Raw genomic sequence first — 17,041 nt, 5'->3', positions numbered from 1 at the left:
CAGTCTAACGCTTTAAATAGAAAAAATTATTGCAGTAGTAGTGGTGACTATTATCTCTATTTAAATAATTTAAAATAATTTATAATCTAAATTATGGTATTACGTTTACATCACTATTTTGCTGATCTAATAAATTATTTTATTTTTACTTTAAATGGTAAAAAATTACAAAATTATGTAATCAACCACATACAAATACAGTAAAACCTGTATAATATGGAAACCGTTGGGACCGGATATTTTTTCCATTTTAGACAGGTTTCCATTTAATACAGGTTGTAAAAAAAAAATTTTCCCGATAGATCTTTATCAAATGTAATTTATTATTTATTATTAATTAATTAATTTCATATATATATATACGTCAGAACACTACTACGACACTTATCGATAAAATAAACTTATTGCAACGAAATAATAATCTATATAATTGTTATAGATTATATTCATTGACTGATAATTTTAAAATAGTACATGTACATATTTCCATTATATACAGGTTCACGACAAAATATTGTTTCCATATCCACGTTATTCAGGTTCCATTTTATTCAGGGAACGATGTATTTAAAACTACATTAGGTTCGCCGGGACCGTAACATTTTTCCATAAAAGTCAGGTTTCCACGTTATTCAGGTTCCATATTACACAGGTTTGACTGTAGTAGGTAATTACAATTTTACATTTCAACTGCAGAAGAGTTGAGTTTGAGAATTCAAAGAAGTCCACTCGGTGTCTTGTGTTCCAGAGTCCAAATGCTTCTACGAGTATGTGGATTTTTAATCTGGGCTTATATCCCCTACGGTTCTATAGTTGTAAAATCTTAATAAAACATGTCACAGTCTTGTACAACGAATTAAGATATAAATTACTAGGTATTATGTATATTATAAAATTAACTACTCGAACGAAAGTGTGTTTAATGAGGAATGCGATCCGATATAGTCGATGGTACCATTTGGATATAGATACTACCTACTAATCCAATCGTAATAGGTACACTAACACTACGAACATGTATAAAGTAAATAATAAATATACATTCATAATATATTGTACGCATTGTAATACATTTAATATACATATTTTTTTTTTTTAATAAAATGCATGGAAATTAAAGTACATATATGTATATACATGATGATTTACCAAGCAAATTCATTTTTTTCTTCAAAAAATCATCCACTAAAGAATTTACAGTAAAAAAGATGAGTTCTCATTTGAAAAAACAAAGGTTTGTGTAGGACACTCCTTAAGAAGTACAGTTTTAAGAATTTAAAAATATGATCTATAAACTTTAAGTATATCTAAGCATTCTATAAATAAGAATTTGAATAAATTCATTAAACTAAATGAAAATGGAGACGAACGTGCTTGGCGAATCACCTTATTTAACTCGTTTATTTTTGTCTACACTCCGTTCTCTTTGAACACGTTTGCGGCGATTACTATCCTTTGGATCTCTGACGTGCCCTCGTATATCTCCGTTATCCTAGCGTCGCGGTAATACCTCTCAGCTGGCATATCCGTCACGTAACCCATGCCGCCTAACACCTGTATACACTGGTGCGCATTGAACGTAGCCGCCTCAGCAGCTGCCAATTTAGCCATAGCAGCTTCCTGTAAAGCGGAATTTACTTTATTTTTTACTACTATTCATAACTTAACTATTTAAATATTAACTAAAGTAATATTACTTTTGAGTGCGAAGTGTTCGAGTCTTTCAGATAAGCCGCGCGCCACGTCAAAAGCCTAGCACTCTCCACTCTCAATGCCATTTCGGAGATTTTGTTCTAATGAAAAAAATATATACCTATGATACTGTCTTTTTGTGTGAAGACCACAAGTCACAAAGTCATGTATATATGTTACGTACATACCTGTATTGATTGCAATTTGGAAATTGGCGCTCCGAACGCGGTTCTTTTGGACGCGTAATCAACAGCTAGTTCCAAGGATGCTTGGGCAATACCACAAGCTTGGGCGGCAATTCCTATACGGCCTGCGTCTGCAAAAACCGATGAAAATTACTAAAAATATAGTTACATCGAAAATAATAATAACATAATATATCTAAAAAAATAATTAATTATTTTTATTGGACATTTAGACATTTATAATACTGTTTTATAAATATTTCCATCAGACTAACCTAAAGTTATCATCGCGTAATTGAAACCTTTTCCCAGCTCGCCTAAGACATTTTCTTCGGGTACGGGGCAGTCTTCGAACACTAAACTGCACGTTGACGATCCTCGTATGCCCAATTTGTTTTCCTTTTTCCCCACAAATAATCCTGCAATTATGTATGAAGATAAAAAGCATTGATATTAATTATTATACAGAAAATAGACAAACAATAATATTTACAAATTATAACTCATACTAAAGTGTATAGATAAATCAATAGCTAATCAATAATAATCTAATGCATGTAGCCGTAATGGCCATTATTTTTTGGCTTTTGCGTATACATTTCAGAAATTATACATTATCATATTATAATTATTTATAACATAATGTATTTGAATGTTATTAAATAATATTTAAATAAATTAAAAATATACTACATTCCTCAACACGTAGCTACATAATATTATTACGTTATATTATAATTAATTTAAAGCATTAAATTACCTGGAAAATCTTTTTTCAACAAAAAGCTACTGATCCCTTTATGTTTTTTTGATTTATCAGTGGATGCGAATAAGACTAATCCTTTGGATTCGAAACCATTTGTAGTCCACGATTTCGTTCCATTGATTATATAGTTGGAATCTTTTTTCGTAGCTGTAGTCGCTACAGCACCAGCGTCACTTCCCAATCCTTTAATTGTTAAATAAAATGTTTTTTTTTTCAAAAATTTTTATGATAACTTATAATAATTATACAAAAATATATATATATATATATTTTTAAAAACGTTCAATTTTTGAAAAAAAATATGTTTATTTTAAAAACAATTACTTTGTATTATATGTTGCCTATGTATACATAATTGTTCATTATAACTATAATTTATGTACCTGGCTCACTCAAGGAAAATGAACCTATTTGTTTTCCATCTGTAAACGGTCGTAGAAATTCTTCTTTCTGTTTATCATTGCCAAAATTATTTATGGCATTGACGTAAATGTTATGAACGCCCATTATGGTACCAGCCGAAGCACAGCATCTGAAGACATAAATTAAAAACGTTAGGTTTGCCGATATTACTATCTTTATATATTTATTAATATTATATACATATATATGTTTTTAAATTCCTATTTAAATGTTGATTTTACCTAGAAATCTGTTCCATGGCTATAGCGTAAGATAAATAATCAAGACCCGTTCCTCCAAAATGTTCAGGAATACAAATAGCCATAAGGCCTAATTCGCCCATTTCTTCAATCTATATCAAGAAAGCAAATATTGCTTGTTTAATAAATCATTTCTTATAAGATATTTCTTTTTTTACATAAATACAATGACTTTTAATTATAAATAATAATTATTACCTATTCAAATTTTATAATGTTATTACAGGTCAGATAATAAAACCAAAGTAAAATAATGTAGGTATATTATATTTATCATTATCAGCTAAAAAAATTTTGATCCGACTAATGGTCTTATTAAAATAATAGTATTAATTCCTAATATTTAATTCTTATTTCCAAGTAACTACCTGTTTTTTAGGATACAATTTTTCACGATCAGTTTTTGCAGCTATAGGTTTTAGTTCTCCTTCAGCAAAGTCTTTGCATGTTTTGTGCAATAATTGATGTGTTTCTGATAATGATGCTAATGATGCTATGCCTTTTCCTTCTTGTAGGTTATTGGAAATCCATTTCAATATAGTATTAGGACACAATTTATTACTTATTCCTAAAAGAACATAACTTATTAAACAAATTTTTACGAGGACTTATATTTTTAAAAGGTGGGCAATTAGTTATACCGCTCTGTGGTATATTATTTGTCAAATCGGTGACTGTTATGAGTGTATTCAATTTGAATTCCATGATATATAATTATACACAAAAAAAAAAAAAAATTTAAGCTGAGACGGTCTATCAGCCTATATCACTAAATATATTTTATAATTTTAAATGATCCACCAAATAGCTATTAAAATTATTTATTTAAATTTTTGTATTAGAGTAATTTGATTTAATTTTTTCCACAAACATTGTATTTATTTTATTATTATTTAAATAATATAATATATTTATATCATATTAAATTATTGGTATTAACTGTTGAGTCAGCAATATCGTTCTGCGAATACCATAAAGTAGTGAGAATATATTCATAATATAATATATTTAAATTCATCTACATTTTTAAAAAATTTCATTATGTACAGAAAAATTTCACACACAGAAGAGAAAAAATCACGTTAAAAATATAAATTTAATCACTGCCAATATGATAACAGTACGGTAAGTAGATACATATAGATGTATTAGTGTAAAACATGCGGCTTTTGTTAATTTTTTATTTTATAAAAATTAAATACGACTATCTATCAGATATAACCAATCGTAGACTTTAAATTGAACGTGTATACATTGTACTTATTGCTGTGCTCGTGGTTTCACACGTCACCTAGTTACCTTAAAATTTCGTTTTTTCGATAACACGCTATTCCGGTGAGACGTTTATCGTATATGATACAATATTTATTCACTCAATCCATTCAATGACTTTAAATTACTCAGTTGTACATTACAAATAGTAGCAATGGACAACAATTTAAATGGTGATGTCGAAGACAACGGAAGCGACCTTCTTGCTGAAGAATTGGCCAAACTCCAACGACAGTATATGCTCATGGAGAGCAACAAAAAAGCGTATACTGAAGAAATGGGTAGCTATTTAACCAAACAGAAGTAAGTCTAATAAATGTGATGAATCAAATTTAGGCATACTTAATGTATATTAACATACATATAATAAATTATTATTTTATCATCAAAATATGCGTATAATTCCGACATAATTATATTATATTTTTAAAGATTTCAAAAAATGGACTAAAATTAAAAAAAAAATACTAAACTAAATTAATTATAATATAACACCTATGAATTATTATTGCTTGAGTATTTAACATGTATTTTATAAGTATACTTTATAAAATGTTCACATGCATTTAGGTAAAATACTTACCAACTGCTTAATTTTAAATATTATACAATAAATGTAGATAATTTTTAAGATTTATATTTACATATATAACACAATAATACATGATACTATACTGAACTAATGTACTGTATAATATACATAATGACCAAACTTTAAACATTGCTTGTAAAATGTGTCCAAAATCTACTAATAGTACACATGTAAAACGTTTCAGAAAAATTATCGGCAGTTTGGAACAAGAGAAGGTAAATCTAGTAGAGCACGTAAATTTGGATAAAAACAAACGAAAGGAAATCAACGATTTACGTTTAAAAGAATGTTTGGTTGAAAAATGGAACGAATACTTGTGCGTTAAAGATGAATTGACAGACCAAAAAAAATGCCATGACGACATCGAAAAGGAAATATTGAAAATACAAAACGAACTCGACCAAAAATTTAGACAGAGGGAATCCTCGGCTAGCAAATCAAAAAACAAAGTCGAATGCGATCTACAAAGACACGAAGAACTGCTGGAGAATAAATTGCACGTGGTAAGTCTTGTATACATATACATAGATAGGTAGATTTTAACTTTTATATAGTTATATAATATAATATAGTGTACACAAAACATTATCGATTGTACGAAAAAACAAATTTCAGAAAACTGTCAAGTTCAATAAGGTTTTAACGGAAAACGCTCGTTTGAGAAACGAAATCGACAATTTGCTCGTACAACGGTCACAGTTCAACGAAGCGTACAAGGCTCTGACAGCGCGTTTGGATGACAGTAAACAGTTAATGATGGACCTAATTGAACAGGCCACGACGGCGTACGAACAGAGGTATAATATGCTACAATATAAGTTTTCCGATCTAAACTCCCTTTTGAACATTGCGCCGAGATTGATGATAATTATTTCTGTATTATTAATGTATATTAATATATCATATTATTTAGTTTGATAGACTAAATAATATTCAATTATGTTGATGCGTGTTTTTAGGGAGGACGCTCAAAACCGATTGATCAACATGAGTGACGAAGACAAACAACAGATCGCCTTGCACAAGGCCGAAGTCAAGGAACTGCAAAGGCAGTACGACCGCGATTTAAAACTTCAAGATTTCTTGTCCATCAAAGGTATGAACGAGTTAATTTTAATAATATTAAATTACACTTATTCACGTCTATAAATAAATTAGCGCCGCGAGTAATTATTAGGGTTTTAGTCAACTGCTAAATTAAGATTCAATTGGGATTCTGCTGATTTAATATACGCACCTGCTGGCCGCCAAATAATTATAAGTTTTATTTTAATTTACCATAAGATTAGTTTAATACCTACTTATTTTAAAAATCTCAAACGTGAATAAAGTTAATTGGAATAAGTAATAAAGAAATTTTCAAGATTCGTGGGTAAAATAATATACATTTTATGTCTAGATATTCAAGTGCATAAGCGTTATAAACAACAAAAAAAATTTAAAGTTTCCTATTATTCCTTGTTGCGGGGTGGACTGTAAATTTCCGGTGGTTGATTCGGATATTCAGGTTTATTAGGGTAATTAATTTAAATAATTATTAAAAAAATTTTTTTATTTATTAAGGTGTTTATTTTCTATACTATCTGTACTATTTTCTATAATGATTATTCATTATGCAGAGCCGACACTACACGCTAGATAATTTTTCGACGACTGATTAGGACGACTAGGTATAAAAATAAAATCATTAAAGGTAAGATCGTCGGCCTCCCTGACTGATAACAGTAATCATTACGGTTTATTGATAATATTTGGACCGATACGCAACACTCCTACTAAAACCTGAATGTATAATACCTATGATTTAATCGCGAAAACATGCGTCATAATATTAGGTGATTATATTATAACGAGTGCACTGTTATGGCGAGTAAAGGCATAATTAAAACATCATAAAAAAAATAGTGACTTGCATTCAAGGTTTAACCGTTAAATCTGTTTTGAATTTAATTAATTATATTAATTGGTATTAGGTACTATAATTTGTTGTAAATAATTGTAAATCATTAATTATGCAATATAAATTGTTAAAAATTTTAATTAATATCATCAATAAATTAGATAGATGATCTTGTCAGAAAAAATTTATAACAAAAAAAATAAAATAAAAAGGTATTATAATTGTTAATTTATAGTTGTGGATAGAGTTATTTGGATTCATTTATTTCCTGTGTGTTTACCATGTCATCGTCAGTAGTAAATAATAATAAATTACATAGTTGAGTATTTTATTTCTATTTTTTGTATAACAGGACAACATCGCGTACTCATGGATTTCGAACGTAAAGAAGAAGAAAAGAAACAAAGTGAATTGGGCAACAAAAAGGAACAAGCAGAGAAATGGGTAGACTTGATGGGGTGGCTGCAAATGTACGTGGGCGAGAGCAACATCGATAGGATCGTGGATCTGTTCGTCCGGCAAGAGGAGGAGAATTTCGCGTTGTTCACGTACATAAACGAACTAAACAGCGAGGTACACACAAATAATTCTAAATTATTAATATATAGTCATTTTTTTGGATGTCCGGTCGTTAGTAAGTGTATTTTTCATAGTACATTTATTGGAAAATTGTTTAATATTAAAGACGCAACAACGTTTAGAAATTAAATGAATACAAAAAATTAAAAAAACTGCTAAGTATACGCATATGATAACATATGTTGATCGATGTATATTGATATATTATCTAGACCATCATCCACTTCGACGTGTGTTCTTACTGTTCTTAGTAAATCAGTGTTTAATAATTACGACGTTAAAAAAATGTTTGTTATAAATATGTCTTATGCCTTACACATATATGTACCTTAAATATTCGCATATGGTAAAATAAACATATGTATTATCGTAATATATTATTTTGAACTTATATACGTATGGTGTTCTGTTCTAAAAATTAGCGCGTATACTGTTCGTTTCAGGTGGACGACTTACAGAAAGAAGTTGTTGTGCTGAAGAACCGAGTGCACGAACAGCGAGCCATTAACGAGTCAAGAGCTTCAAAACAAAAGGAAAACATGAACGGGCTAAGGACGCACTTACAACAGCTTGTTGACGACGCGAATCTAGAAAATGATAGGATAAAAACCGTACACACCGAGTTGACTGAGCTCTTGGATTCCGTCGAAAAACTGTTTTTGTCCATCCACTGTGACCATTCTCCGATGTATAAGATACTCGGTAAGACTCGTTAGATGTTGACTTAGCTTATAAATACCTACTGCAATTGTATAATTTAATAACGCGCGCACGTTTGCATGCCGTGCGAGTGTTTCGAATGCAGGAATCAGCTATGGCAGGTTTATAGGTAGTGATCTTTAGTGAATGGTTGTTGACTCATAACGCCCTTGAAACACTTTTTTTATGTTTAATGAAATGTTTAAGTTTAAGCATATGATCATAAATGGAACTGCGAATCGGCCACTAACCATTAATACAATTTCAATGCATTTCTTGATGAAAGGAGGGGGGAGTAAAAAAATGTATGCTAAGTACACCCTCTTTAGTTTACCCTATCAAATTTTTTATATCTTACAAGATTTTTACGTTACATTTTATTGATATTATTATTTTATTTTTATTGAATTATCATTATACTTAGGCTTTTATCGACATTTAAGAGGGGGTGTAGGGGCTGGATGACACCGAATACACCTACATCTACAACTAAATAAATAATTATAACACTAAATAAGAGATAATAAGGAAATAATGGTAGCTAAAATGTGTCAAGTGGAGAGAAGTAGCGGAGGACAGGGATAGGTGGCAAAGTTTAGTGTTTTCAGGATGGTCCTAAGGGCCGTAACTAAAAAAAAAAAAAAAAAAAAATAAATAATGGTAGCTAAAATCAAAAAGTAAATGACCGCTAATGAATAATAACACGAGGCACGAATTAAGATATAATATTACAGCGAGATGGAGTCATTGCACTGCATGTTCTGTTTTCTCTTTCTGACCGACGTGCAACAATTTGCAAATAAATCAGACATTTATGTTTAAAAAGAACGAAAATACATCTGGTGACTAATAATAATAACAATACGCTTTCTAAAGAGTTTAAATAAGAAAAAAAATACTCACTAGTTGCAGAAAACATGATTTCGTAGGTTTAACTCCTCATTCGGTTACACAAGAACATAATATGAAGTATACTCGCACTTAGACAGTCACGCGGCAATTCCGTTATGATACTGACAACGCGTAGGTAACTTATTATTGTCGATCAGTAATTTAATAAAGTTCATCAGCTGCTATAGACGCGATTGGGTTTAAGACACACTAACATAGTGATTAGTGAAGGTCAATTTCGCCGTCAATTATACGTGTTTATTAAACCTAAAAATAACAAATATATAAGCCGATTTTAACTGACTCGTTCTATTTAACTGTTAGGTACATTATATGTATAATAACAACTAGTATAAAATATTCACGGGTACACAGTTCCACTGTTCATGGTTACCATACAGGTATCACTGTATCACGGTCATAAAAACTGGTATAGTAGGTACTTAAAATTATATTCGTATAGATACAATGCTGAATATTATTTAAAATAGAGATACCTACGCACGAAGTAACGCCTATTCGTCCACGTTTATAGAGTATATTGTATAATATTATATGCGTTTATAAAAACCGCGTAGATAACTATAAATTTTTATTGTAACGGCTATTGTAATTCGAAGAAATAACGAATTTTAACTTAAGTCGGCAAAATATTTGTTAACTGTTTGTAAAAGCGTGTTTTTTTATATAGTAATATCATGATATATTTTATTGTGCTGTTATATGCACAAAAAAAAACTACAGTTAAGTACTTAGTACTTAGACATAAAGTCTATAAAAATAACTACAATATAAACCAATATAATTTTGAGATAAATAGTGCTTTTGAGTACCAATTACTTATCAACTATGATGTTATAGTCTTACGAATTTACAGAAACGATACGAATAGTTTTTTTTTTTAATAGCTACAACTTTTTTACACTGCTGTTCGTACGTGTTTTAATATTATCGTATTAATTTGATGAGCAATAATCAAGGTGTTAAGAATACACAAAAACATGATAAAGAAACAGGAAACGCGTAATGAGTTAATGTTTTAGTAATATTAGCTTATATTCATAAATATAAATATAGGTACACATTTTATATTATGCTTTTACTATGGTCGTATTTTAATGACCTACTGAATGTGAACTAGTTACATATTATTTTGCATACGATCAGTTGTAGTTTTATAATCGGCTTATTGAATGTTTATTGGCTCGGACGTTTCGATAATAAATTTATTTTTATATGACTGTATTTTTAAATGTCATATGTATGGGGTACCGGATATTACAGCACAGGAAACGTTCACAAAATAAATATAAAAATTAAGTACCTATTTTATTTTGAAAAACAATTTAATCATTATAGATTACTGCGTTGAATTTAAAATGTTAATACGACGTTTTTTTTTAGTTTTTATACCATGTATAAATTTATTTGCTAGTGAGTTTTTGCTCTCAGCTATTAAACGATCAATAAGTAAAAATAGCGTAGTAGCCATTAATGTATAATAACAGGAAACCGATTTTTACCATTGAAATACCATGCTAATTTTTGTTAACCCATCAGCCTGCTCTTCAGACAAACGGCTGAACATATAAAGTTGTACAAGATATCAATAGATCAGAAATACTGTGCAGATGGGAACAGAAGAACTCGCAAGCAGATTGATTATATGGTTTAAAACTTATAAACAAAAATGCTCAAGTATTTTTAAGACCGATTTTGCGTACGCAACGAAAATATCGTAAAATATATCATATGTCCCTCGGATTCGCCGCTTATCCATCCCTACTATACTCTCTATAAAATAAAAAAATAATTATAATATTAAAACATAATGTAATATTTATTCTGTCTATGATTTAAATGATACAAATCCACAAGATCTATGTAAAAGTCAACAATTTTAATGTTATTACGATTTTCGTAATACATAGAGTAATATTATAGTAGCTGGATCGTTATACGTTATTCGCTAAATTATTTATATTTTATGTTACATTATAAAATACAGTATATTTAAAAAAGGAAGTATAATACAATATTCTATTACCATTGTATTGACTAAGTAGAAACAGAGCATTTTATTATAAAATAATAGCTGATATCATACCAAAAACACTTCGTTATAACTCCGTGTAAAAAAAGTTAAGTCAAAAAAAAAAATTAAGATAAGTGATTATTAAATCTTTAAAAAACGTGATATAATATGGAAACTAAGTAAAATGCCATTTTATAATATTACAAATACCTACGATGACAAATAAGATCGATTGTAAAGTTAAATACTTAGTCAACATATTATGTAACTACTAGGCAGGACGTGTGAGTATACCTTAAATAAATACAAATAAGTAACCACTATAGTATTTTTTTTAAATTAATAATTTTCTAAACAATATTTTAACTAATTATTTAACTTTATAATAGATCTTATTTTTCGTCATAGGTAATTGTAATATTATAAAATGGAATTTTACATAGTTTCCCATGTTTCCATAATATATCACGTCTTTTAAAAATTTGATCGTTACTTACTTAATTTGTTTTTTAATTATTTAGCTTTTTTTCCACAGAAAAAAAGTAATAATGAAGTGTTTTTGGTGTAATACTATATACAACTAGTATACTGGCATTTGAATAACTGAGTAACTACTTACCACGTATATAACTAATACGTATCGTAACAAGCATTTATGATAAGATTTCAAAAACATACATTCTATAAGCATACTGTATTTTGTTTAAGGGTTTTGGCTATAATTTACACCACTTCAATACGTAATATATAAAATAAAATTCCCACGTGACATTAAAATGGAAATCATATCTATTATATAGATTCAATTTTTATCTTCTTTAACTCCCTTAGGAGTTAAATTTTTAAAAATCCTTTCTAAGCGGATGTCTACGTCGTCGTAATAGCTATCTGTATGCCAAATTTCAGCCCGATCCGTCCAATGCGATTTGAGCTGTTTGTTGATAAATCAGTTAGTCAGCTTACTGTTTTATATAATATACAGATTTGAAGATTAAGTATCTAAAGTTATTTGAAACTAAATAATTTATATTAGGCACTTACAGACCATGAAGTACATATAGTCTATATATGTCTATTGGATCAGCCTAAACTATTTATTGAATCAGTTGTCTCATCTATAATCTGTCTTACACACGTTAAATAATAATGTATCGTAAATGATATGTGTCGTTATAATTAATTGTATTAGATAATATAATGAAAGACTTTTTCAAATATGTGTATTTAATTATTAGTAATAATTTATTACCAACACTCTTGATAAATCTGACCGATAATATTCATGAAACAACAATAATATCAACAGTTTATAATATTATTCTAGTCGTGCATTTAAATATATATTTCAGGAGACGATATTCGAGCGAACGTATATAACATGACTTTCTACGTTGATCTGATTGAAACAAAAGTGTCGGATGTTGTCAAAAGCCTGAAAAATATAGAGTTGATGTAACATTTATTGTAATTTGTAACTTATTATAATCAAATGTCCGAATTATTACATCGGAGTTATAGAATATAATTATCAAATAAAAATTTGAATAAACAGTTAAATTTTAATATTGTTTATATAACGAATGAATAACCTATCTGAATTATATTACGTATAATTATTTCCAAGTTTTCAATTACTGGAAGAGAGCATTTAAAATATTATATTTAACAATTTTTTTTTTTTTTTTTGTAATTTTTTACATAATATTATTTAATAATTTTGTAATATTTTTATAGTTTCATAAATAGTATAGTATGTACTCGTAATAGTAAGTAAATAGATAAATGCAAACAATAATGCATAGTATATTAATATGGTTAACAATTAAACTATCACTTTATATATAAAGTTAGTAATTGGAAATATGTGTTAGTTTAATATTGTAATATAATGTCATATGTGTCTTTTGCATTTAATATTGACCATGTGTAAACTATTTATTGATGTGTCTATATGTGTGATAAACTTAGAATATACCTTACTCCCATTTATTTTATACATGTAACAAAACGAAGCTTTTTCTGTCAATCTATGTATTTTTATTTCCTCAATCCATTATATTTATAAAAATAAAGATAAGTTGACCGCAAATCAAAAACGGGACGCATACAGACTAATTCTTGCAGTCCTAAAAATAATCGAACTGGAATAGAGTATCCAATTCAATGATTGATAAAAAATATACATAATAGGTACATGCGATGTACCTACATTATTCTATCAATTAAATCAATTAATTAATTATACTGATAATTTGTTCTTTATATCATTTGTTGCCTATTGAGTATCGGTACATTTTTCACTGGTTTTATTTATATCTATTGGTTATTTAAAAAAACATTTCTATAGATTTCATAGTTTTTTAAATAGGAAAATATATATTACAAACCATATTTTTAGAATGTATGGTTATATAATTATGGTTTAAAATTTTAAAAATTTTAAATCAATATTAAAAAGCATTTCTATAAAATAGTTTAACTTTATGTTTTAGGTTTATTTGAATTTGTTTGTGTCATCACCTTTTGAGGCAGTATAAATGTTTTAATGTTCAATTATTCGGTGATTTTTAATGGAAAATTGAATTTAGTATTCTATCTTATAAACAAAAATTTAAAAAATTTAAGAAAAACGAGATTTACTAAAATCCAATTTTTAATAAAATCAATTTTTTTAATATAACTATTGAAAATAAATACGGAATAACTGAAGATACTTGAAATTTTCAAGTTTATATTATCATTTTCTATACATATTATAAGTTTTTAAAAATATTTTAATTATCTTTGAGCTATTTATAGGCAAATCCAATTTTTTATTTTTTTTTTTATTTATCAATAAAAATCGTTACTTCGAAAACATTAAAAATTGAATTTGAAGTTCTTTTAAAGTTTTTATTAAATTAAATCTAAAAAAAAAGTTTAAACTCAAATTTACAATAATTATAAAGTCCGAATTTAGAATTTTTACAAATGTTGTCAAATTTAGTAGGTTCATTCATTACAATGGTTCCCACATCCCACTCAACCTCTATTGTATAGCAGAGCAGTAACCACTGGCTCATACATACTGTCAAAATATCAAGTACGATTTTCAGTTTTTCAGAATCTCCCTTTTGTTGCTTTTTTCTTTGATTTTTTCAGCCATGTTTAATACTTTGGTCAACTGTTGGTATTCCTCCGCAATGAACGCTAATTGAGTTTCTATACCCGGTATTTTATTAGGTACAGATTTTTTTACACGCCGACACATTTGCTTGTAGATATTCCACACAGAGGCGGCCACCTGCAGGTATAGGTATAATATTGGTACACTCAGACGATAATAGTAGTACAATTTATACTTCGTAGCGATACAACGTATCATAATTTAGAAATTAGAACACATTTAAAAATCCATATTATATACCAAGTCTCCTTCGATTTTCTTTTCTTTGGCCACGTTTTCGATTTTGCGATAAGCTAAGTCGGTTTTGATCATCTCGTCTTTCAGTTTTCCCAATGATTCGATGACATCAGCCATTTCGACGGAAACATGCTCCGCTTCTTCGCTCTTTTCCTGTACACAATATTATGGGAAATGAAAATATTTATATTTATTAAAAATTATATCAATACTTGCACACCCATTCGTTTAGATATTTAACAGTCATAAATTATGTATAAATAATATTAATATAATATAATTTATACTTTTGAACGTCTGAACACGTCCGTCGTCAACCGTTTCAAATCCTCAGTCTTTTTTTCGTGTTTTTGTGCAAGTTCTTTCCGTATGTTGGTCAAGTTTTCGTATCTCTTTATAACGTTATCTATGTTTTTAAACTCTTTTGACTCTTCCACTACTTTTTCAAGAAAATCCTAGAAAACCAATTAAAACTAAATATATATATTATGCAGAATTAAGTATTATCACTATGGGTGATAGTATGATAAGTCGCTTAAATTTGTTTGTATAATATTGCAACGCCCTCCTCCTATTTAGTACATCCACAAAAAAATAACGGAATATTCAATTACAAAATCGTGAAGTACAATTTTATTTATAATTACTTCGAACGGCTTCAACTCATCTACGCTGCGTTGCATCCCCTCAGCAGCCTCTTCAAGCTTTAAAATTGACTTCTGCATTGGAACGGTTTGCTGTTCGTAACGTTTCGTTTCTTCGTCGTCTTCATTTGTCTTCCTTATAAGCATTTCGCATTTCGATTCGTTTTCCTTCGTAAAAAAATAAATAAATAATGATTTTACAGCAGTATATAACTTTTATAACTGTTTTATATTTATTACTCGTATTAACTAATCATTATACTTACTAACGTATTATTCATTATTTATTATACTTATTAAATTATTATTCACTATTCATTATACTTATGAACATACCTATGAAGTATAACATTACTATTGTATATTATACATAAAATTTCATTTCATCATACCGAAGAAAACTGTTCGTGTCTCAACTCTTCTTCTCGTAGTTCTTTAAGTTTCTGATCCAAATCTTTCCACTTTTCTTTCATTTCTCGATCAAATGCTTTTTTTTCTTTGCGCTTTATTTCTAGTCGGGTTCTTGCAGCATCTCGTTCACGAATAGCTATTATTAATTCGTTATCAAGCGACTTTGGTAACGTATCCCATTTTGGAAATTTCCTATAGTAGTTTTACACACCATATTTATTCATTAATTCATTATTAATTATAAAGTAAAATTAATTATGCTTTTTGAAATGTATTTACTGGTCGCAACAGTCTAATCACTAGAAAAATATTATTTAACGTTTGTCATAACGAAATGTTATCATATAATGATTCAAGTTGAGACTTTAATAGTGTATGACACGACGCGTTTTTATTAGAAGAAATTGTAGCCTTACAGGAACAACTCTCATGCCTTGCGAAATAGTCAAATTTCGATTTTTTATAAAAGACTAAGTATTTATACAAATTCCATTACACTTAGGTTTTAAAAATTTTATTTTCAGTAGTTGTAATAAATGTATATATCTAAATTCTAAATATTATAAGTTATACATTTTGTGGACTAACTTGATAAAATCATTTGACTCGGCTTTAACTTGCATGTACATATTGACTGCTTTAACGCAATCGGCTTCAATGTTTATCATCTTTTTTGGCTTGATTTTTGGATCTTGCATTTTAATTTTTTTTTAAATTAATTTGATAATATTTTTGCTAAACTGTAATGTTCTTAGAACTTGTAAGTTTATTAAAATTTGAAGTAGTAATGTACAATATTGCACTTCACAATTATGGTATATTATCAGAATATTTTGTGGCAGGCTACAAAAATGGTCTCCTAGCAACTCCTTATTACACGTATAATCAATGCTATTATAATACGGTTAAATTAACTTTATAAATAATACTGTAATTGCTATAGGCGCAGATTATAATAAGAGCGATTATATTTTCATATTCTTACATAATAATTAATAATATAAAAAAATTCTAAGCATGTGTTTCTGTATATATTGAATAACTATTGATGTATTATTGAGTCAGTTGATAAACGGAATAATACAATGCTTGTAAGCATGATCATATGGTAGACATAAAATTGAATATAATAAAAGCAAAATAGTTTGTATTATCTAGATTTTTTTAGTAAAATGAGTGTATAGTTTGATTTTAACTTATTAAAAGTTATATAATATTATACTCATATTATGTAAGTGAACCAATTTTAAGGGGTTAAGTATAGGCATTAGTACAAACATGTGTGTACAAAGTTAAAGATAATTGTTATA

At 28.2% G+C, this 17,041-nt stretch overlaps 3 protein-coding genes across 3 annotated transcripts; 1 reads left to right on the top strand and 2 right to left on the bottom strand.

The window, feature by feature from the left end:
* Window positions 1–1,162: 1,162 nt before the first annotated feature.
* On the bottom strand, window positions 1,163–9,521 carry LOC112602192 (short-chain specific acyl-CoA dehydrogenase, mitochondrial-like). Its single transcript, XM_025350151.1, has 9 exons — window positions 9,251–9,521; window positions 3,674–3,873; window positions 3,288–3,397; window positions 3,027–3,175; window positions 2,638–2,826; window positions 2,153–2,296; window positions 1,881–2,008; window positions 1,698–1,793; window positions 1,163–1,620 (listed from the first exon to the last, which is right to left on the bottom strand). The coding sequence occupies exons 1-9, from the start codon at window positions 9,264–9,266 to the stop codon at window positions 1,411–1,413; spliced, it is 1,242 nt and encodes a 413-aa protein (XP_025205936.1). The 5' UTR covers window positions 9,267–9,521; the 3' UTR covers window positions 1,163–1,410.
* On the top strand, window positions 4,561–12,908 carry LOC112602191 (coiled-coil domain-containing protein 63-like). Its single transcript, XM_025350150.1, has 7 exons — window positions 4,561–4,880; window positions 5,354–5,672; window positions 5,785–5,966; window positions 6,129–6,265; window positions 7,422–7,642; window positions 8,092–8,350; window positions 12,623–12,908. The coding sequence occupies exons 1-7, from the start codon at window positions 4,732–4,734 to the stop codon at window positions 12,727–12,729; spliced, it is 1,374 nt and encodes a 457-aa protein (XP_025205935.1). The 5' UTR covers window positions 4,561–4,731; the 3' UTR covers window positions 12,730–12,908.
* LOC112602193 (coiled-coil domain-containing protein 42 homolog) lies at window positions 12,546–16,494 on the bottom strand. Its single transcript, XM_025350152.1, has 7 exons — window positions 16,320–16,494; window positions 15,713–15,923; window positions 15,324–15,488; window positions 14,964–15,131; window positions 14,680–14,829; window positions 14,342–14,556; window positions 12,546–12,705 (listed from the first exon to the last, which is right to left on the bottom strand). Exons 1-6 carry the CDS (start codon window positions 16,427–16,429, stop codon window positions 14,365–14,367), a joined length of 996 nt encoding a protein of 331 aa, XP_025205937.1. The 5' UTR covers window positions 16,430–16,494; the 3' UTR covers window positions 12,546–12,705; window positions 14,342–14,364.
* Window positions 16,495–17,041: the final 547 nt, after the last annotated feature.

This window comes from Melanaphis sacchari, unplaced genomic scaffold (assembly GCF_002803265.2).
Source record: "Melanaphis sacchari strain LSU unplaced genomic scaffold, SCAv2.0 Contig84_pilon_pilon, whole genome shotgun sequence".
Lineage (NCBI taxonomy): Eukaryota > Metazoa > Arthropoda > Insecta > Hemiptera > Aphididae > Melanaphis > Melanaphis sacchari.
Note: the sequence above shows the minus strand (reverse complement) of the source record. Positions and strands in the feature narration are given on the sequence as shown.